Here is a 22,667-nt window from a genome sequence, read left to right as displayed (position 1 = left end):
ATGGGTCATTTTCCTTCGCAACGTATCAAATCCGAAGTCTTTCTGAACCCAGCCTCGCGAGTTACTCGATTAAGCACCCGGTCCGGAACTATGGGGCGATGGTGATTTGGGGATTTCAGCCTGGGTGACTCTGGACACCTGAACAAAGTTGAAATCCTGAACTGGGGCGGGGAGGGGGTGCGCGTTGGAACCCCACAGGAAAGAGAGGAGCGGGAGGCCGCCGGGCATATTCTGGGGTGCCGTATGTTTCTCTAATCCTCTGCCCTAGGCAGGCGAGGGCGATCAAGCCGGGAGGGATCCAGCGCTTCGAGGACTCCAGGCACCGAAGGTCCCGGCGCGTCTGCGGGTCCGAAGCTTTCCCGCAGGGGGCAGTGCCGCCCGCTAGCGCGCGGATCCGGTGGGAGGGGGTGTGGAGCTGCTGCGGAGTTCTGGGGGTTCTCGCGAAGAAAGTTAGGGGATGCCTAGGGGTGGGGGCGGAACCCGAGCGGTCAGCCCAGAGCCGGGCGGGGGGCAGGCCCGCGGGGGTGCGGGATGGGACTCGGGGAAGGGGTCCGGGTGAGTCTGGGGGCCAGGCCGTGCGCGCACTGCGGGGAGGTACAGCCCGGGAAGGTGTGAGCGAGCGGCGTGCGAGTGTGAGGGCGAGTGTGTGCGCGCCGGGGCTCTCCGCGTTCCGCCAGGCGCCCGGGTGTCAGCTTGCAGCCGGGGCTCCTCCCTCCGGCCCCCCTGCCCCGCGCGCCGGTCCCTCCTTCCTTCCCCGCTCGCCCCTCCCCGGCGGGCCAGGCGCTGGGACGCCCCGGCGGAGCAGGCGGCAGCGGCAGCAGCGAGTTAGGGAGCCCCGGGCTCCGCGCTGCCCTAGGGGCCCGAGCCGAGCCGCCCCCGCTCCCGTCCGGTCGCGCCGGCCCCGCTTCCCTCCGGGCCACGCCCTGTCAAAACTTTGTTGCTGCGGCTGCCGGGGCGGCGAGCGGAGCAGGCCGGCGAACGGCAGGGAGGGAGGGAGGGGCGGGCGCCGGGCCGGGCCGGGCGCGGGCGGCGAGGGGCTCGGAGAGCGGCGGCCCCGGCCCGCGGCCCCACCATGCCCCAGCTCGGCGGCGGCGGCGGCGGCGGCGGCTCGGGAGGCGGCAGCGGCGGCTCGGGCGCCGGGGCAGCCGGCGGAGGGGACGACCTCGGGGCCAACGACGAGCTGATCCCCTTCCAGGACGAGGGAGGCGAGGAGCAGGAGCCGAGCAGCGACAGCGCGTCGGCGCAGCGGGACCTGGACGAAGTCAAGTCGTCCCTGGTCAACGAGTCGGAGAACCAGAGCAGCAGCTCGGACTCGGAGGTGAGGAAGCCCCCGCGGCCGACCCCGGGGACCCCGGCCCGGCGCCCGCTCACCCGCCCTCGCCTTTGTGTCTCCTTCGCAGGCGGAGAGGCGCCCGCAGCCCGCCCGGGACGCTTTCCAGAAGCCACGGGACTATTTCGCCGAAGGTACGTGCGGGTCCGGGCTGTCCCCCGCTCCCGGCCCCGCAGCGCTCGGCGCCTCGGCTCGGGTCGCCCTCGGTCCCCCTCGCCCCGGTGGCCGTGCCCCTGCACTTCGCCCCCGTCGGCCTTAGCCGTCCTGGGGCGCGCGTGGGGGGCGCTCGGATTCCCGGTCCCCACCCTGGGACCCCTTACCGAGGCGCTGTCCCGAGGGCCCTGGCCTCACCCCCGCCTTGGTTTTACCGGCAGTGAGAAGGCCCCAGGACGGCGCGTTCTTTAAGGGGCCCCCCTACCCTGGCTACCCGTTCCTGATGATCCCGGACCTGAGCAGCCCGTACCTCCCCAACGGACCCCTGTCTCCCGGAGGAGCGCGCACGGTGAGTGTTCGTCCCGCCGCGCCCGGGCTTGCCGGCGGTCGGGGCTCGAGAGATGCGCCCCCGGGCTCGGCGACGGGGTGGGGGATGGGGCCGTCCCGGGAGGATCCCGGGCAGAACTTGCTTACGGAGTTGAACCACTCCGGCAGTCGAGAGTTAGGCTGCGCTGGGAGTGCCTGGAACATTCCCTTACATTCTCCCCTTTGGCTGGGGAGCCGCTTCGGGGTCCACTCCTGGCGTTCTCCTTGGTGTCCAGAATTCTTTGCTCGCGCTAGAGAAAAACTTGGATTTGTGCCGGTTGGGCGGGAGTGTGTATTGAGCGGGGCGTGGAGGGGGGAGGTGGTCTTGCTTTCTTCCTGGAAATCGGTCCGCTTTCCCTGGCAGTTGGGCAGCGGGGCCGGGGGAGGTGGGTTGGCGACGCTGCCCCGCGACTCCAGCTTCTTTGGGCGGCTAGAAGTCGGTTCCTAAGAAACCCAGTATTCGTGGCGGGTTATTCACACACACACATACACACACCCCCTCCCCACCCCCATCCCTCGCGCTGGGGCCTCAACTTTTCTGTAGAGCTTGGGATTTTAAACTCGCCGAGATGATTTCGAGGGCGAATCGAGGCATTCTTCAAGTTGAGGAACTTGGCTTTTTCCCCTTTTGTTGCCGGCTTTTCTCATTTAAAGCGAGCGCTGCGACACTTTAAACCTGTTAATGGGCGCGCATTGTGTGCTGCGCGCTGGCATTTAGAGCGGTGATTAAGCAAATTGACCGGGCCCCAGACGACGTGCAAATGAGGGCGGATTCCTTCGCCCCCTCCCAGGCTCTAACTCCCGCCCCCCGCGTCGCGAGGGCTGCAGCCCCTTGGGCTGGCCGGGTTTTGTGTGTGTGCCCTGAGCTGCCACCCCACCCGAGGGCCTCCAGCCCAGGTGCTAGGTCCGCTGGCAGATCTTAGGTGAACGCCTACCTACTGCGTGCCAGGCTCTTGCGCGCTGCTTGGGCGCCTCGCACAGCACAGTGGTTCTCTTTGCTTCCTGCCCAGTTTCCCAGCGCCTGCCAGTTCATGCTTGATTCGGGGTGGGAGGTGTTTGGCTCCTTAAGACTGGCCGGACAAACTCACTTTATGCTCAAGCTGTCCTTCAATGACGATCACAATTAAAGGGCTGCCTGGGAAACGCTGGTGCTGAATGGACCGTCCCTGCTGTCTTGGTCCAGCGGTCCGTGGAGAGCGGAGACGTGTGCGGAGGTTCAGAGGGGTCGCTTGGCAGGCCCCTGGGGCGTGAAAGTGGAGGCTGAGGATTCTGACCAACCGAAAGCAGAGTGGGGCCACACAGCTTCCCCTTTGAAGCAGGGAAGACCCTGCATCCTTGGCCCTGCCTTGGAGCATCCTGGGACCTCCCAAATATAAGTCCTGACTATGAGCTGAAACGGGGCATCTGGCTGTTGCTTTTTCTCATTCATATAAAAAGAAAGAAGGTGTGAGTAAAAGTTGAGCAAAACAAGCCTTTGTTTAGGTTTTCACAGATTCTCGTCGGTGTTCGCAGATGTAATTCAGTTCTGAAGATTTTAGTAGGGTTTCTGTAACTGTGTATGAGGTCACACTACCGCAGTCCCTTTTCTTGCTTTTACCTTTAGATGTCTGGGAAAAGGAGTTTGGCATTTCTGTGACTCAGCACCGATCCAGATCCATGTCCTGATGCAGATAGAGTCACCAGAAATGTTCCACATATCACTGGTTATTTGACTGGATCTGGCTCTTTCTTCCCCCTTTCTCACTGCATGCTAAGTAGCTTCATTCGTGTCTGACTCTTTGCCATGGACTGTAGCCCGACAGGCTCCTCTGTCCGTGGGATTCTCCAGGCAGGAATACTGGAGTGGGTTTCTGGTGACAGAATGGTGACAGCTCCCTGTCTTCCTATGCTGCTCGTCCCCTCCCCCCCAAGAGCCCAAGTGGGACAGATTTTGTTTGTGTCAGTCCCCTCCTTCCTGCTACCATCTTTTACCACTCTTCTTTCTTTCCACCGTCTTAGGTCTTCTTTTACTAAGAGCTCCCAAAGGCTGCTTCCTTTTGGTCCTGGGGCTTTCTGATTACCTGCATGGTCTGTATCCAGACCTGCATGGGACTTTTGGAGTCCTCCTTGGTGGAAGCTGAACTTTCCCCTCTGCATGCTTTTGACTTTTCCTGCTCGTCCCTTGAGCTGTTCTTGCCTGAGCCCATGTTGCCATCCTGCTTTTTCAGCCTCCAGGAACACTCACCGTCTCCCTGTTACACTTCATAAGAGACTTGGTATGTCTCATCTCACTCTTCTGTTTCTATCTTGCCTCCCCGGTGAATTGCTCTTTCAGAAGTAAGTTCAATGCCTCCATCAATTCTGTGCCCCTTATGTGTCTGTCATTGGGCTTTGACCTGCCTGGTTGCAGAGTTCACTGAAGTTCCCTGCGTTTATATCAGCTCAGTAGAACCTGCTAATTTGATCCTATCAGTGACTGTTAGTTAAGCACTTGATTGTCTGGACTCTAAGATTGAGATGATGCTTTTCTGCTGAATGATTATATTAATGAAATTAATGTGATTCTAAGTGTAGGCAAACTATAGGTGCAGACAAAGTGGCCCTCTGTGGGGATCTCTGCCTGGTAAAATGTTTTAGGTGGATATTGGGAGGAAAGAAGGGGGAGGCAGGTGGCTGAAGGGTGAGGGGAGTGGTGCCTGGAATGTATGACCTGTTCTCTGGTTTAGCAGCCTTGGTCTTTTTTGGTTTCACCTCCAAGTTTCACAACCCTGGCCTGGCTGCTCTAAGGTCTAGAAGTGGTATAAAACCAGGCGACCTCAGTTCTCTTCTGCTTAGAAATACCAAACCAGAGGCAAAAATGAGATTTGGCTGGAGTGTTTTCAGGGTATTAATTGACCCTAGGAATAGCAAATAGCAGGGCTGCAGCACCCTTGCCCACTGGCAAAATTCCTTCTGGGACAACTGGGGGCCAGCCAGTCCTCCAGTCTGGCTGTCTCCTCCCCACGCACTGTTACCTTTGCCCTCCACTCTGGCTTGGCTGGGAAGTGGCCTCTTCCTGAGCCTCTTTAGAGAAGAGGTCCCCTTAACCTGGGGCGTGTGCCAAGCCTCTGAGCCGTGATTCATTCTCCTCTGGAACCCCGGGGGACCCTGTGGCCTGTGAAGAGAGGACTAACTGCCGCAAACCACCTTTCACTCCTTCCAAGAGTCACCCAAAATTATACATTCATTCATGAAAAGACTTCACCAGTTTACTAAACCACCTCGGTGCTGTTGACTAGAATTCTGTTAGGAAAATGTAAGTCAACACAGAAGAAAGCAGATGTCAAAAATAGTCTGACGAGTCAGAACCAAAGAGAAAACGAGGAGTGTGGTTCAGAGAGCAAGCGGATTGTGGTTCAGTGAGCGAGCTACAAAGTGATAGGAGTTTTGAGTGTGACCGTAGTGTAAGTGCTAATGACATTTGGGAAAAGAACGGTTGCAGATAGAATCGCTGAGGAAATGGATAGTTTGGGGTCCTATTTATAAATTTTAGAACTACTGTTGTACAGCTCAAGCTCCAAGTTATTCATACATATTCATATAGGCCATCACAACTCAAATTTCTGTATGCAATTCCTCTGTCTTCTAAACGTGGGCCCATTTTTTAAGTCCTTTGCATCCCATAGGCAGTCTTACTGATATCTGATACAGAGGAACTGAAGCAGAAATCTTTGTGTATGTATACTTAAGTTTTCTGGGGTTTTTTTGGAGTTGTATGTAAAAGCCCAGTCAAACTTTTTCTTTTGGAAGATCAGTAAAAAGATCAGTATAAACATGCTGCTTTTGGGAAAGTTCTTTTAAGCCATTTCATCTAAATATAACTTCTGTTCCATTTTTTTCTAAATATAACTCAAGGTTTAATGAGGGCTTTTCACATGGAATGAGCATTTATGAGGGTCCTGTCTGCGTTGCTGAAGTTTTGGCAGTTAGATTGCTGGGGTGACAGTTGGTGACAGACTCTGCGGAGGGACTCAGACCTTGTCAGTCCCTTTTCTTTGAGTGGGTGGATCCGGCAGGCAATACCTGCTTGCTCTGTTATTATTTTGGAAAGTTTTAGGTTGGTTTCATTCTTCATTGATCTCACTTCTAGGGAATCTTGAGGAGAAAGTAGGTTAGTGTGTACACACACACTACAACGCAAAGTGTCCCAGGCTTTACAGTGATGTGCAGAGTTACCCCAAAAATTGTGGCATAAAAAAGGAATTTGAATGATTATCCACTGGAAAATGCATTATGCAAAGATCCTACTTATATTCCAAATTAGAGTCCATTTTTACTGGCTAAGCTGGGGAAATTCAGATTGGCATCCTTAAGATAAGGTCGTAACTCCTTGACTTCATCTGCTATTTATTGAGGACTTATCATGGGCAATGACTAAGGGGCTGTGAGAGTTAGGGTGAATTAGAACCAACTTTGCCCTGAAGGACTTAAAAAGTGAGTTAGGAAGAAGTAATGTTAGTACAGACCATTAGGAAGGTTCTTGTTAAGAGTCAAGATAGTTCAGAGGAAAATTTGAAGAATAAAAAGAGTAGAAAAATTGTTTTGGGCTGGCATGGTCAAGGAAAGCAGGTAAAGGAAATTGTTTTAAATTGGTCCCTGTCACTCACCATTCTTTAGTTCAAAGTAGTTCTTGTTGAGGGACTTCCCTGGTGATCCAGTGGTTAAGACTTCACTGTCCAGTGCAGAGGTCATGGGTTTGATCCCTGGTTAGGAAGCTAAGATCCCGTATGCCTCCTGGCCAAAATACCCCAAAAGATAAAAACAAGCAATATTGTAACAAAGTAATTCTTGTTGATAATAAAAAACTTAAAAGTAGTAAGGTGGTTAGAATGAAAAGTGAAAGTTCTGCACCCATGTCTTGAGGTAGAAGACAGCACAGGGAGAGCACAGGCATGGAGGAAGGGAAAGGTCAGGGCCATTTGGGCAATGCAAGTTCTTCCATTGGTCTGGAAAGACAAAGGGCCAGACCTTGAAAGCCAGTGAAGGAATCTGGCCTTATTTAAGAGGCAGCAGAGAACCATCCAACGAACAAGGAAATGGCAACCCACTCCAGTACTCTTGCCTGGAAAATCCCATGGATGGAGGAGCCTGGTAGGTTGCCGTCTATGGGGTCGCACAGAGTCGGACACGACTGAAGCGACTTAGCAGCAGCAGCAGCAGCAGAGAACCATCCAAAGTTCTGCTGGGAGGCAGTGTGACTTGTGCTTAGAAGGATAATAGTGATCGTGGGGAGAGGACCTGGGAGGAGCTAGAATGCTTGGGACACTCAGGGGAGTTCAGGGGTGAGGTGAAAGGGGCTTAGAATATTTGAATGGGAAGGAAGGGTAGGATGTGGGAGACTGGCATGGTTGCTTGAATTTGTGCTTGAAGACATGATAGATGGAAGGATGGAAAGGAGGGAGGGAGGAAGGGAGAAAAGGAGGGAGGGAGGGAGGGAGAGGGTGGCTGATGTCACGGGTAATTGCTAATGTCTGAGCCTGGATGACCTGGGGGGTGACTTGGAGCAGGTGGGGCCCTGCTCTGCCATCTTTGCCTCCCCAGTGCTGGACGGATGCTTATCGTGAACTGTTTGAGCAATGAAGGCCCACACAAGTTTATCAGAGGCTCTCACTTGGAGGAACTGCTTAGTCTCATTGGCGGCGCCTTGAGTTTGAGGGGATAGTAAGGGAATAGTTGAAACTGAAGCAATAGGATGATGCAAGGAGCGGGAGAAGAAAGGAAGGGGAATATCAGAGCAGAGAAGTCACTGAGGGAGAATGGAAAGGAGCGCTTGCCAAGAAGGGAGGAGAGCTTAGGTGCTGTGATGGCACAGAAGCTGGAGGGCAGAGAGAGTGGAGGGGGGTGTCCTCAGGGTCAGATGCCACAGAGAGAGGCGATGAGAGGACTGAGAAGTCAAAAGGAGCTTTAGGAAGTCACTAATGGGGAGGTAACTGGTGCCCACAGAGAGCAGTATTCAGGCGTGTGGTGATGAGAACGGTAGGTAGGGGACTTCTACGGTCCAGTGGTTAAGAATCCGCCTGCCGATGCAAGGGACATGGGTTCGATCCCTAGTCCAGGAGAGATTCCACATACCAAGGAACAACTAAGCCCGTTGCGCCGCAGCTGCTGAGGCCCGTACACCTAGAGCCTGTGCTGCACAGCAAGAGAGGCCACTGCCATGAGAAGCCTGTGCACCACAACTGGAGAGTAGCCCCGCTTGGTGAAACTAGAGAAAGCCCAAGTGCAGCAGGGAAGACCCAGCGCAGCCAAAAATAGAGAAGTTAAAAAAAAAAAAGGTCGATAGTCAGGGATAGATACTAACTTCAGGCTTCTCAGTCAGGCGTCCAGGTGCTATCACCAGAACTGGTCCTGCGATGTGGCCATCGCTCATTCCTCAGCCAGAACCCACACCAGACCACACACACACACACACACACACACACACACACACACGAGCAGCCTTCTACCCTATACATTTCACTTCCAGTCTACCATAACCTGGATGGTGTTGGAAAACCAGACCCTGGACAGATGCACTGTGGCAGATAGAGGGGAAGAGCTGCAGGCTGTGGAGAATCCTTGCAGGATGCTGGAGAGGGAACTTGTTTGTACAGGGCAGGGTGGAGGGTGAATGGAGAGAAGAGGAGGAAAAGATGAGACTGAGAACTTTGAGAAGAAGGCAGTCTTCTTCCCTCATAGATGGAGGCTGCTGTGCAGCTCCATCTACCAAACAGTAGGCGTTGTCCTCCTGACTTGGCAGGCGAGCCCAAGAGTTGAAGAGGATGTAGAAAAATCCAGAGGTAGAGTTGCAGAAATTGAGGACGGAGTGCTTTGGTTGGCTAGATGGCTTTGAGATTCTCAGAAAAACCAAGGACAGGTTGGCTGGGGTTTTTGTTGGCAGTAGGCAAACCACAGGCCCTTTCTCTGTACCCAGTTATAAAGCTAAACTTGTTGGGAACCTTTTAGCTACATGTTAATAATGAAATGTTTGTGCATTGATTGAAAGATATGACACACACTTGGGTAATTTTTCCTTTTTTTATTGTCTGGAGCTGGCTGACTTTGATGGGGGATAGAGGTGGGGGACCAAAACCCAACTCATTTGCAGTCAGGGCCAGATGTTGGGACGTGGTAAGTAATTGGGGATGGGAAAGGATTGACCGCATAAAAGCCTGTAGAAAATTGCCCCATGTTGGCTAATCTAATAATGTATTTTTAGAGGAGGTTTTTATATGTTCCATGTTTTATTGTCTTCTCCCAAACTGGATTGGATTAAGGGAGCAATGAAATAATTGCAGTTTCCAAAACCTTGGCATTTGGGAATGAGGGAACGTGGGGAAGGTAAAGGGGGCTTGCCTTTTCCTCTGTACTCTGTGTGCTGCCCAGGGAACATCTCTGGGGTACTGGGCAACCTCTTTCTGACATGCTCTGAGTTTTCCCTCAATTTTTCAGGCACCTTTAAGGTTCTAAAGGCTTTAGGTTCAGAATCCTAAACCTTTTCTTTTCATTATGCGTATTGTTCAGTCACTAAGTCATGTCTGACTCTTTGTGACCCTATGGACTATAGCACACCAGGCTTTCCTGTCCTCCACTGTCTCTCCGAGTTTGTTCAGACTCATGTCCATTGAGTCAGTGATGCCATCCAACCATCTCATCCTCTGTGATCGCCTTCTGCCTTCAATCTTTCCCAGCATCAGGGTCTTTTCCAGTGAGTCAGTTCTTCTCATCAGGTGGCCAAAGTATCGGAGCTTTAGCTTCAACATCAGTCCTTCCAATGAATATTCAGGGTTGATTTCCTTTAGGATTGACTGGTTTGATCTTGTATAGCCTACAGATTTTCAGGGGGGAAAATGATCTTTTAGTTCAGAAATACACTTCAAAATTTGAAAATTAAATCATAAAAATGTTTCCCTAAATATGGCCCTTTTCATGAGTTTTTGTGGAAGAAGTAAGGGATGAGACCCAGTTACCTGGAGTCCTCAGGACAGGAAATGAAGTCACAGGCACACTTTCAAACCATGCTAGAAGTTTAGAAATCTATTGACAGTGAAAGTTGCTCTGACTCTTTGCAGCCCCATGGATTATACAGTCCATGGAATTCTTCAGGCCGGAATACTGGAATGGGTAGCTGGTCCCTTCTCCAGGGGATCTTCCCAATCCAGGGATCAAACTGGTGTCTCCTGCATTGCAGCTGGATTCTTTACCAACTGAGCTTCCAGGAAAGCCCCTTAGAAATCTATTGGGTTGGCCAAAAAAATCGTTTGGGTTTTTCTGTAATATCGTACAGAAAAAGCCAAACTTTTTGGTCAACCCAGTGTTTCATTCAAAAGGAGGAACAAAGCTCCAAGTGTTCATCTCAGTTGAAGAAAATAAATATAAAATAAGTGTAAACAAAAAATTCAGAGAAGAAGAAATGTTGAATGTCTACTAAATTTATGAATAGTTAAAAATAATCACCATTTTTTAGCCACCATATTAACAAAGGTTTTGTCTTACTAAGACTGTTAAATGGCAAATGTGTGGTGAAGTGGGTATTCTTAGTTGCTGTTCTTGAAGGCTGTTGACAGCCCACCCACCAGGAAAGCACTTGGCAATGGTTGTTAAAACTTGAGCACTTGTCACTGCTTCTGACCTGCTAAGAAATAAATACTTGCTATTGCCATTTTGCTGCTGGGCAGACAGACTTGTAGAGGTCAAGTATCTTGGTAAGGTCACACAACTGGTCATTGACAGCACAAAGATTTGAAATTGGTTGTGAGTGCAAAGTCTGGGTCTTTCCATTCCACCCTTGTGACTTTCTACGCATGCCTGATGCCACTAGCTCCTCCTCCTCTTGGAAGAAGGGCCCGTGACCTTTGTCTCTCTGTTCAGGAATCTGTGAGTTATCAGTTTGAGTGGAGGGCGGGTAGGTTTGTTCCAACTTGGACCTGAGAAGGTAGCTTCCCAAATAAATAGTTGTATGAGTGAGCAGCTGTGGTTCAAATTCTTCCTCTAGTACTGTCTATGCTCCACAGGTGTTAAGCAACCTTTAGAGGGCAACCCCAGGAGCTTCACTAGCTTGTTACCTTCAGAGAAAACAGTGGTTATCTGCTAACATAGACACAAACTTTTCTGAACAGGGTTGAGGGTACTGTCTTTCCTTGTGAGGCTTGGAAGAATACACAAGTGTGTCTTGCAAGGAACGAGGCAGGAGGAACAGGCTGGCTCCTACCCCTGCGATTTGGATTACAACATAGTTTGGTTAACAAACCGAGCTCTGGTGAACCGAGTATGCAAATATTATTTTCTTATTGTGCATTTTGTAAAATATTTTATAAATTGGTTGCTTTTAGACAAGCTCTTTAGAAATTAAAAATCCCCCCCAATCACTTGTAATTCTTGGAGTAAATTGACTGTGAAAGAAGTAAATGCTAAATATTTACACAGAGATTTGCAGACAATGTGTTAGTCCCCATCACCACCCTTTTCTGTGTGTGTGTGTGTGCACGCATGTATAAGATGGTTTAAAATTAGGAATCAGGTAATCTGATACATTTTCATTCGCTTCCCAAATTTACCTTCTAGGCAGTCTCTTTCTGAAAACAATAGCATGGTGGAAAGAGTAATAAGGGGCTTCCAGGAGTTGCAAAGAGTCGGACATGACTGAGCACCAACTGCAGAAGTGTGGTTAATAGAAGTTGGGGAGGCTCCGGAAGGCCTGGCTATGCCCTCCTGGGAATTTGCATATTACAAGGCACTAATCAGTGAGGTAATTGTCTTATATACTTTGTAAACAGGGCCGTTATTTGTAGGAATGTGTATAGAAAGTATGTTGTGTGGAAGAGCAGAGATGTAAATATGAGATAGTAACTGTGATTAAGAAATAGATGGATCTGATGATAAGGAAGAAAAACAAAAGAAATAGGAATGGCGGTATGAAAAGTTCAGTTTGGGATTGATGTGTACACACACTGATATATTTAAAATAAATAACCAGCAAGGGAGAGAAAAGGGAAAAGAAAAGCTGATCAATTTATGAATCCAGATTTGTTGGCAGTAGTGATTTCTGATGTTTGGGACTATACTCTTCTCTGTAAATTCCAAAAAGGATATAACAGAGTCACTAGAATCAGATGGATTTATAACACATACCTTATAGGAGTGCACTGGGTGTTCCTCCCTGAGATTCTTGTGCAAGGACTCTGCTTGGGTACCCTGCAGCCCCCTCTGAGCCAGGAGGGACCATCCAGCTCTCCCAGTGATAAGCAGCACAAGCCCAGGGAGATGGTGGGCTTGCCCAAGATCAGACAATTATGAGCGATGAAAACAGAATGGGAGCTCAGCTGTATCCCCTGGAGTTTTACCCTCCCCCGACTCAGGGAGATCCACAGCAACTCTGGCGGAAAGCAATGCTATGGAGAAAATGCACCTCAAAATATGTCTTTGTTAAACTCGAGCACCTGACCCATAATGAATGATTCATAGACGTGTTGAATGTTGACAGCATGAATATTTAAACCTCAATATTTTTTAAAAGCAGCCTGTAGGCACCTGTAGTGTTGCAAGGTGCTCTGTTATACCATTTACAACTGGTACCACGTCTGATGGTACAATCTCCGTTTTATCCACGAGGATGCTGAGACTGAGAGAGTAAGTAGAAGAGTCCAGAGTCATCTCTCCTGAAGGTTGTAAAGCCATCATTCCAGCCACAGTGCTGCCATTTCCCCTCTACTGAAAGTGGACAGGCCAAATTAATGTAAAAATGCCATTTGGAGCAAGATACAAAGAAATGGTGTACAAGTGACAAAAGGAGTAATAAGCAACGTTTCCACATTCATTCTTTTCAGTGGCATACCCAGCCCTTTATGAGGAGGAACTGTAATCTCTGTTTCTGCCTGGGGTAGAGTCAGAGCCTTAATGGTTGGTGTCTTTATAGTTTCAGAGATGGTATTCACTGCAATCTTAATCTTTCTTTGCTTGTCTTTGCTGTGCAGCTCCACGTGATCTGCTTTTTTTCCCCTTCAGTTCCCGCTTTGACTTCTTGAGGAGGTAAACTTGGATCCTTAGATACAGCAATATGCAGTATTGGTCTGTACATCTGGTGACTCAGTCTACTGCCTACTGCTGCTCCTGACCAGCCCCCCTTGCTTGTACATGTGTCAGTATTTGTATGCAAATTAGAAACAGCCATTACTTATTAATCATATCATCTATTTAAACATTTCTAGGTGGGTTGCATAAAGGAGAGGTATAGTGGGAGTCTTAGGGATACGTGAGATGAAAACACATCATATTTAACTTACGGCATAAACGTTTCTGTTAATAAAATGCTTGTCAGGGATAGAGACATTGGTCTGAAGCTTTGAAATGGGAAAGAGATCTTCACCCATGTGTTCCCAGGCCCTCCTAAGCAGAGTTAATACAGGAAGGAGTGGAGAGGGTAAGAGAGCCTAGAGTTAGCCCGAGTCCCTTAATAAGTGTTCCTTTCACCTTGCACTGAAAAGAGAGAGACCGGTGGAGAGAAGCCCAAGGATTGAAGGGTAGAAAAGCATACTCCAGTGACCGGCAGTGTATGTGGCTAAGGGGTCTGCGACTGGGGTTTGGCTGCAGTCAGACCTTGGACCCTAGCCCGGCAATGGTCTGGCTCTGTGCCCCTGGGCCCCAGGGCCCTCTTAGGCAAAATAGGGATAGTGGTAGTATTTGAGAGTCACTGAATTAACAATTTGGCTGAATGGACCATGTTTTAAAACCAGGATTTGTTCAAGGCTTAAATTAAATAGTAACATCATAGAATGAGTCTCTGGGATATAAGAAGAAATGTCAGTATTATTACAATTTTATTAATATGTTTAGTGACCAAAAGTTTTAACTAATATTTTAATACATGGATACTTTCTTGCAGTATTTAAAAATATTTTTTAGGAAACAATGAAATGGTATCATCAGGGGAGAACCAGAAATGCTTAAAGTAGTTAGTACATCAGCTTCAGTACTTAGTGCATGGTTTTGAAGTTTACATGGTTATCAGTTCCATTTGAAAAGACTTATATATCACTTTCAAAGGCTTATGAGTTTGAGGACTTCACTCGAAATCTCAAGTTAAAACTTCCCTGGCTTTCAGTGTAGGGGGTGTGGTTCAGTTCCTGGTTGGGGCCTATACCTTGCGGCCAAAACCCCAAAAAGTAAAATAGAAACAATATTGTAACAAATTAAGTCAAGACTTTAAAAATGGTCTGTATCAAAAAAACAACAAAACAGATTAGTGGTTTGTGTGAGTTCTTCATCTATCAATAGGATGATGTGCATACAACTAATTCATACACACACACAAGTTTTAACTTTTTATTTTGGAATAATTTTAGACATAGGAAAGGGTGCAGACTCATACAGAGAATTTCTATATGCTTTCCCCCAGATTTCTCCAAATGTTAATATTTATTACATTTTAAAAATCTTTCTTTCTATAACTTTTTTTCTGAATCATTTGAGAGTAAGTGACAGACTAGATAGCTTTGTGTGTTTGTCCTAAAACCAAGGACATTTACCATGATATAATTATCAAAATCGGGAAATTAACATAAAGACAGCCCTGTTGTCTCAACTACAGACCTTATTCAGATGTTGGCTGATTGTCTTCCTAATGGCTTTTGTAGTAAAAGAAAATGTTAAAAATTTTTGGTGAGGATGGGAGGTGTGCAGAAGGTGCCTAAGACCGTGTGCTATACTTAGTTGTCATGTATTTTTACTCTCCCTCAGTCTAAAATAGTTTGTTTCTTTTTAATAATTTTATTTTTAGTCTCCCTCAGACTAGAAAAGTTTAAAAAAAAATAATTTTATTTATTTATGGCCGTGCTGGGTCTTCGTTACTGCACAGGCTTTTCTCCAGTTGCAGCGAGTGGAGGGCGTTGCTCTTGGTTGTGGTGCGTGGGCATCTCATTGCGGTGGCCTCCCTTGCTGCAGAACTCGGGCTCTAGGACATGTGGGCGTCAGTTGCTCTGGGGCTCTAAAGCATAGGCTCTGTAGTTGTGGTTCACAGGCTTAGTTGTTCCACAGCACGTGGGATCCTCCCAGACCAGGGATCCAACCCTTGTCTCTTGCACTGGCAGGCAGATTTCCTTACCACTGAGCCACCAGGGAAAACCCTAGAACAGATTTTTGAACTGTGTCTCATATTGACTTTTTAAGAATACAAGCCATTTATTTTGTAGGACCTTGAACTTTTTTTTCCCCCTAATGTTTCTTCAAGTAGATTTTGGGCAAGAATACTGCAAAATTGATGTCCTTCTCAATGCTTCTCCTAAGAGGCACCATCTATTTTTCCCATTCATAGGTGGCATTAATTTTGATCATTTAGTTAAAATTTGGTCTACCAGATTTATCCAAGAAAGTTACTGTTTTTTAACGTTTCTTTGTGTGTGTATATGTGTGTTTTAAATTTATTTTTAATTGGATGATAGTTTCTTTACAATGTGAAAGTTACTATTTTTACTGTTTGTTATTATGAGTATCTTGTGAGGAGATACTTTGGGACTATGGAAGTATAGCATTGTTCATCACTTTCAACTACTGGTTTTAGTATCCACTGATGTTTCTTACCAGAAACAGTTATCACTGTGGTAGTGGCCAAATTTTTTGTTTTACTTATTTATTTTTGTATTTTTGATGAAAATTGTATGGTGGTTGGATTTTTAAAGTTTGTTATTTTAACTCAGGAACAATTTCTCAGCTCTGTAAATTGTTGAATTGTTTAGCATATTTGTGAATACTAAGATGAAGGAACAAGATGGCTTCAGATCAGATCAGATCAGATCAGTCGCTCAGTCGTGTCCGATTCTTTGTGACCCCATGAATCGCAGCACACCAGGCCTCCCTGTCCATCACCAACTCCCAGAGTTCACTCAGACTCACGTCCATCAAGTCAGTGATGCCATCCAGCCATCTCATCCTCTGTCGTCCCCTTCTCCTCCTGCTCCCAATCCCTCCCAGCATCAGAGTCTTTTCCAATGAGTCAACTCTTCGCATGAGGTGGCCAAAGTACTGGAGTTTCAGCTTTAACATCATTCCTTCCAAAGAAATCCCAGGGCTGATCTCCTTCAGGATGGACTGGTTGGATCTCCTTGCAGTCCAAGGGACTCTCAAGAGTCTTCTCCAACACTACAGTTCAAAAGCATCAATTCTTCGGCGCTCAGCCTTCTTCACAGTCCAACTCTCACATCCATACAGGACCACAGGAAAAACCATAGCCTTGACTAGACGGACCTTTGTTGGCAAAGTAATGTCTCTGCTTTTGAATATGCTATCTAGGTTGGTCATAACTTTCCTTCCAAGGAGTAAGCGTCTTTTAATTTCATGGCTGCAGTCACCATCTGTAGTGATTTTGGAGCCCAGAAAAATAAAGTCTGACACTGTTTCCACTGTTTCCCCATCTATTTCCCATGAAGTTATGGGACCAGATGCCATGATCTTCGTTTTCTGAATGTTGAGCTTTAAGTCAACTTTTTCACTCTCCTCTTTCACTTTCATCAAGAGGCTTTTTAGTTCCTCTTCACTTTCTGCCATAAGGGTGGTGTCATCTGCATATCTGAGGTTATTGATATTTCTCCCGGCAATCTTGATTCCAGCTTGTGTTTCTTCCTGTCCAGCGTTTCTCATGATGTACTCTGCATAGAAGTTAAATAAACAGGGTGACAATATACAGCCTTGACGTACTCCTTTTCCTATTTGGAACCAGTCTATTGTTCCATGTCCAGTTCTAACTGTTGCTTCCTGACCTGCATACAAATTTCTCAAGAGGCAGATCAGGTGGTCTGGGATTCCCATCTCTTTCAGAATTTTACACAGTTTATTGTGATCCACACAGTCAAAGGCTTTGGCATAGTCAATAAAGCAGAAGTAGATGTTTGTCTGGAACTCTCTTGCTTTTTCGATGATCCAGCGGATGTTGGCAATTTGATCTCTGGTTCCTCTGCCTTTTCCAGAACCAGCTTGAACATCAGGAAGTTCACGGTTCACATATTGCTGAAGCCTGGCTTGGAGAATTTTGAGCATTACTTAACTAGCGTGTGAGATGAGTGCAATTGTGCGGTAGTTTGAGCATTCTTTGGCATTGCCTTTCTTTGGGATTGGAATGAAAACTGACCTTTTCCAGTCCTGTGGCCACTGCTGAGTTTTCCAAATTTGCTGGCATATGGAGTGCAGCACTTTCACAGCATCATCTTTCAGGATTTGAAATAGCTCAAAGGGAATTCCATCACCTCCACTAGCTTTGTTCGTAGTGATGCTTTCTAAGGCACACTTGACTTCACATTCCAGGATGTCTGGCTCTAGGTCAGTGATCACACCATCGTGATTATCTGGGTCATGAAGATCTTTTTTGTACAGTTCTTCTGTGTATTCTTGCCATCTCTTCTTAATATCTTCTGCTTCTGTTAGGTCCATACCATTTCTGTCCTTTATCGAGCCCATCTTTGCATGAAATGTTCCTTTGGTATCTCTGATTTTCTTGAAGAGATCCCTAGTCTTTCCCATTCTGTTGTTTTCCTCTATTTCTTTGCATTGATCGCTGAAGAAGGCTTTCTTATCTCTTCTTGCTATTCTTTGGAACTCTGCATTCAGATGTTTATATCTTTCCTTTTCTCCTTTGCTTTTCACTTCTCTTCTTTTCACAGCTATTCGTAAGGCCTCCTCAGACAGCCATTTTGCTTTTTTGCATTTCTTTTCTATGGGGATGGTCTTGATCCCTGTCTCCTGTACAATGTCACGAACCTCATTCCATAGTTCATCAGGCACTCTATCTATCAGATCTAGCCCCTTAAATCTATTTCTCACTTCCACTGTATAATCATAAGGGATTTGATTTAGGTCATACCTGAATGGTCTAGTGGTTTTCCCTACTTTCTTCAATTTAAGTCTGAATTTGGCAATAAGGAGTTCATGATCTGAGCCACAGTCAGCTCCTGGTCTTGTTTTTGCTGACTGTATAGAGCTTCTCCATCTTTGGCTGCAAAGAATATAATCAATCTGATTTCGGTGTTGACCATCTATCATGCCCATGTATAGAGTCTTCTCTTGTGTTGTTGGAAGAGGGTGTTTGTTATGACCACTGCATTTTCTTGGTAAAACTCTATTAGTTTTTGCTCTACTTCATTCCGTATTCCAAGGCCAAATTTGCCTGTTACTCCAGGTGTTTCTTGACTTCCTACTTTTACATTCCAGTCCCCTATAATGAAAAGGACATATTTTTTTGGTGTTAGTTCTAAAAAGTCTTGTAGGTCTTCATAGAACCGTTCAACTTCAGCTTCTTCAGTGTTACTGGTTGAATTGTTTAGCATATTTGTGAATACTAAGATGAAGGAACAAGACGGCTTAGATCCTTTTTAAAAAATAATAGTTTGTTCTTCATAGTTTTTATGATCTTTACTATGTCAACATCAATGATAAATCAGTGATTTACCAAGAATTTAACTGCTCACAATTTTGAGATCTTGTGAAATGTTAAGGTAGCAATATTTTGTTCTTTGTTCTTCATAGAATGTAAAGAAGTTCCTAATTGGGATTTTTAGGTTCTTATCTGATGACTGGAGTTTCTCATAGTCTGTCTAGATTTTCTTAAATGCAACCCCAGGGGTCTTTAAACCTGTTTTTCTGTGTCCTGTATTTCTTGAAAATCGTTAGCTGGACTTAGGTTCTTGATCAGGCTCCAAGGTTCTCACTCTCTTTTTAAAATTTATTTTATTTTTTAATTTTTTGGGTTCTGTAAATTGACTTTCATAGACTTTCTTTTACTTCTTACTTTATTTTTGCATGATTCTTTCATAAATGACCTTTAATGGAGAGGCACTGCAGGTCAGCCTGTCTCTCTGTAGTGTTAGCAACCACTGATGATCATCACCCACATCACCTGTGAGCAGTTTCAAAATGGCCATAGTCTGTTTGTATCATTGCTTCTCCATCTATCAGCTGTAACATTTTTAAAAAGAGAAACTGCTGCTGCTGCTGCTGCTAAGTTGCTTTAGTCGTGTCCGACTCTGTGCAACCTCATAGATGGCAGACTTCCAGGCTCCTCCATTCATGGGATTTTCCAGGCAAGAGTACTGGAGTGGGGTGCCATTGCCTTCTCCGAAAAAGAGAAACTACCTTTCATCAACTACTAAGTTACCTTAGATCGGAGATCAGCAAACTAAGGTCCACAGGCTAAATCCAACCCAATGTTTATTTTTGTAATTAAAGTTTTATTGGAACAGCCATGCCCATTCGTTTGCATATTGTCTATGGCTGCTTTTGCACAGCAATGGCTGGGTTGAGCAGTTGCCATTGGGGCCATAAGTGGCCCATGTCTGCATATATGCTCACTCAATCGCTAAGTCGTATTCGACTCTTTGTGACCCTATAGACTGTAGCCTGAGAGACTACTCTGTCCATGGGATTTTCCAGGTGAGAATACTGAAGTGGATCACCATTTCCTTCTCCAGGGGATCTGCCTGACCCAGGGATCAAACTTGTCAGGCACAAGTTTGATCCTGCTCATCAGGCACATTCTTCACCACTGCGCCACCTGGGAATCCCCCTAAGTGGCTCACATTGCTGAAAAGATCTGGCCCTTGACAGAAACAGTTTGCTGACCCCTGCTCTAGATCATATGGAAAAAGCAATTTAAATGTTTGATCCTTTCTCCAGTTTTCAGTTGTTGTCCAATTATCCTGCAAAGGCGACCACTGATTTTTTTTTAATATTGTTACAGATTCATGGATGTAAACCTATTTGGTATAGTTCAACTGATACACAATTATTAGCTTTATTGAAACTCAAATTGCCACATCTTTAGCCAGTGGGAGCCTCTTCAAGTTGGTTCCTGAGTTTTTGTGTATACAATCTTTGTGTATACGGTCTTTGATGCTTCTGGGATTACTGGTATGGTGTTCCAGGTTCATCTTGTGGATTTCCTGCCGTAGACCTGGGGCCAGATATTTCTAGGATCTCTGCTTCCTTTCAGTGAAAGATGTTATTTAGAGACCATAGTCTGAATGCTAAGGGTGCATATATAAAGCTCCTAAAGGGTGTTCTGTTTAATGTTATGAGTGCATTAACTAATCCGTAGAATTTGAAAGTAGAATGTGATAGCTGTGATTTTAAAACACATAGTCTCTTCTTTTGTTCTAAAAGTATGTAATGTTCTCTTTTTTTTTTTTGTATTTATTTATTTATTTGGCTGCGTGGGGTCTTAGTCGTGGCACGTGGCATCTTCCTCATTGCATCATGCAGGATCTTTCCATGCGGCACACGGACTGTAGTTGTGCTGCTTGGCTCAGTAGTTGCACCGTGCTGGCTCAGTAGTTGTGGCAGGCAGGCTTTCTAATGTTGGCTTGCAGGTTTAGTTGCACCTTATCATGTAGGATCTTCGTTCCCCTCTACAGGGATCGGAACTACGTCCTCTGCATTGGAAGGTGGTCCTCTGCATTGGAAGGTGGATTCTTTACCACTGGACCACCAGGAAAGTCCTAATGGTCTCCATTTTTAATCCTCTTAATAATGTTGTTAATTAATCCTCCTATTTAGTAATTTTAGTTGTACATTAGAATTGTTTTCTATCTTTCATGCTTATATTCTTTCAATAAAATATATGCTTATCTATTTTTGCCAACCGTTATCATTTCACTGGATAAAGCTCACAAGATTTCCACTCAGATTGCGTGTGGAATGCTCCCCTGTTTTTGAAAGGGTTTGTTCAGATAATGACAGCAAATCCAAACATGCTTCATTTCTCTGTTTCTCACATTGTGACACTAATTAGATATATTGGTCACCTCTGTGACCACATGCTCATCCATCAGGCAGAAGTACAGGTCTTCTGAAGACTGAAGCTGAAACTGAACAACAGATTTACACTGAATGCTGAGGCCAAATTTTTATATATTCCTAGGACCTACCTCACGGTTGCAAAGATTAAATAAAGTTTTCAGGAGCATGTAGAACAATACTGTGTAGTATTGTAATAAGGAGTACGTAGTAAGGACCTTGTTAAGGTAACCTTGTTATCAACGTTGGTGGCCTTGGCTTTTCAGGTCTCCCTAGCCCCTATGAAATTTAGTCTCTGTATTTTACCATTCCTTGTATGAACTTGTGCTCAGTTTTGGATTGCTGGTTTTCTAGAACCCATATTCTTAACAATCCTGGCTGTCGTAGTTCCCTTTTGATCACCGTTGCCCCTAGCACGGTGTCTTGTACATAAAATCTGTACTATATGGTTATTTGTGTAATTGCACTTCCCTCATTTTAACACATCATATATAATAAAATAAACAGCAAAAATCTGGCTTCCTCCTGAACATTGTTAGGCTAACAAGGGAAATTTATCATTCACTTTTGAGAACTTTCAGGTATGATCTTTTAGTTTTTATTAATCATTTGGTATTATCTTTAATTAAGTACAAAGACTTTTCCAGGCACATCACGTAGAGACCATTTTATCCACCGCTCTGTTTTCCTGCCAGTCTCTTGTCTCTCTCCTCAACAGTGGTAAGGCGAAGACCCTTTCCATGGGGAAGAGAGATTCACGGTTTGTTGCCTTTGCAAATAACGAAAATGTTCGAGAGCCGTGTGGCAAAACTGTTGCTGTTCGCATCTTTCACATGAACTACTTCAGAAGAGCCTGGATGCCTCTCCCAGTTTGTAATCACACCAGTTCTTCCCAGGTTACCACCTCCAGTCACCATGTACAGGTTACAGTGTCAAGTTTGATGAAATCAGTAATCTTGCCAGTCTCCAAGTCAATCTGAATGGTGTCATTCACCTTAGTGAGGGGATCGGGGTAACAGATGGTACGAGCATCCTGGGTTACCAGATGAGGGATTCCTTTTGTCTCCACAAATATCTTTCTTTGCACAATTTATACTTGGCCACCTCAGGTGTAATATGATAAATAGCAAAGTGACCCTTAGGGTCATAGGTCAAACAAAAATTTTCTCCAGTCTTATCAATGCTGATGACGTTCATAAAACCAGCCGGTAGGTTATATCTGTGCGGACTCTGCCATCGATCTTAATGAATCGCTGCATGCAAATCTTCTTTACTTCATCCCCTGTTAGGGCATACTTAAGTCTGTTCTTTAGGAAAATGATTAGGGGGAGACATTCCCTCAGCTTGTGGGGGCCGGCAGATGGTTAAGGGGCAAACATACTGGTCAGTTTATCCAGCATCCAATGTTTTGGAGCTGCTACGAATTTCAGGTGCTTCTTGGGACCCTGAGCCATGGCTATGCCAGGCACAATAAGAGCTCAGGTGTGATCTTTGTTGTTTTTTTTTTTTTTTTTATATTTATTTATTTGATTATGTCAGGTTTTAGTTGCAGCGTTCGGGCTTTTCTAGTTGTGGCGTGGGGGCCCAGGATTTGAGCCATGAGGGCTCTCTAGTTATCGTGCATGGGTTCTAGAGCAAGGGTCCCCCACCCTCGGGCCATGGTACCGATGTGGGGCCCATTAGGAACTGGACTGCACAGCAGGTGAGCAGCAGGTGATCAAGTGAAGCTTCATTTATAGCTGCTCCCCATCCCTAGCATTTTCACCTGAGCTCTGCCTCCTGTCAGATCAATAGTGGCTGCTGCTGCTGCTTCTGCTAAGTCGCTTCAGTCATGTCCGACTCTGTGTGACCCCATAGACGGCAGCCCACGAGGCTCCCCTGTCCCTGGGATTCTCCAGGCAAGAACACTGGAGTGGGTTGCCATTTCCTTCTCCAATGCATGAAAGTGAAAAGTAAAGGTGAAGTCGCTGAGTCTTGTCCGACTCTTAGCGGCCCCATGGACTGCGGCCCACCAGGCTCCTCCATCCATGGGATTTTCCAGGCAAGA

General features: G+C 46.3%; 1 protein-coding gene and 1 pseudogene across 3 annotated transcripts in view; one reads left to right on the top strand and one right to left on the bottom strand.

Moving 5' to 3' along the window:
* The first annotated feature begins 373 nt into the window (after window positions 1-373).
* The window catches only part of TCF7L1 (transcription factor 7 like 1), a 206,237-nt gene continuing 183,943 nt past the window's right edge, over window positions 374-22,667 (top strand). Inside the window, exons 1-4 of one of the 3 annotated variants that reach the window (XM_055540369.1) lie at window positions 374-449; window positions 1,196-1,318; window positions 1,401-1,464; window positions 1,705-1,832. In XM_055540369.1, the coding sequence (XP_055396344.1) occupies window positions 1,767-1,832 (66 nt within the window). In that variant the 5' untranslated portion in view covers window positions 374-449; window positions 1,196-1,318; window positions 1,401-1,464; window positions 1,705-1,766. Of the gene's footprint in view, window positions 450-614; window positions 633-1,025; window positions 1,319-1,400; window positions 1,465-1,704; window positions 1,833-22,667 lie in introns of those variants that run through there. The other 2 variants (XM_055540368.1, XM_055540367.1) reach the window with 2 other exon arrangements.
* On the bottom strand, window positions 21,289-22,074 carry LOC129623195 (40S ribosomal protein S4, X isoform-like; annotated as a pseudogene).

The sequence above is a fragment of the Bubalus kerabau genome, chromosome 11, assembly GCF_029407905.1.
Source record: "Bubalus kerabau isolate K-KA32 ecotype Philippines breed swamp buffalo chromosome 11, PCC_UOA_SB_1v2, whole genome shotgun sequence".
Lineage (NCBI taxonomy): Eukaryota > Metazoa > Chordata > Mammalia > Artiodactyla > Bovidae > Bubalus > Bubalus kerabau.
The sequence above is the reverse complement of the archived record's forward strand: the minus strand, read 5'-3'. Positions and strand labels throughout refer to the sequence as shown.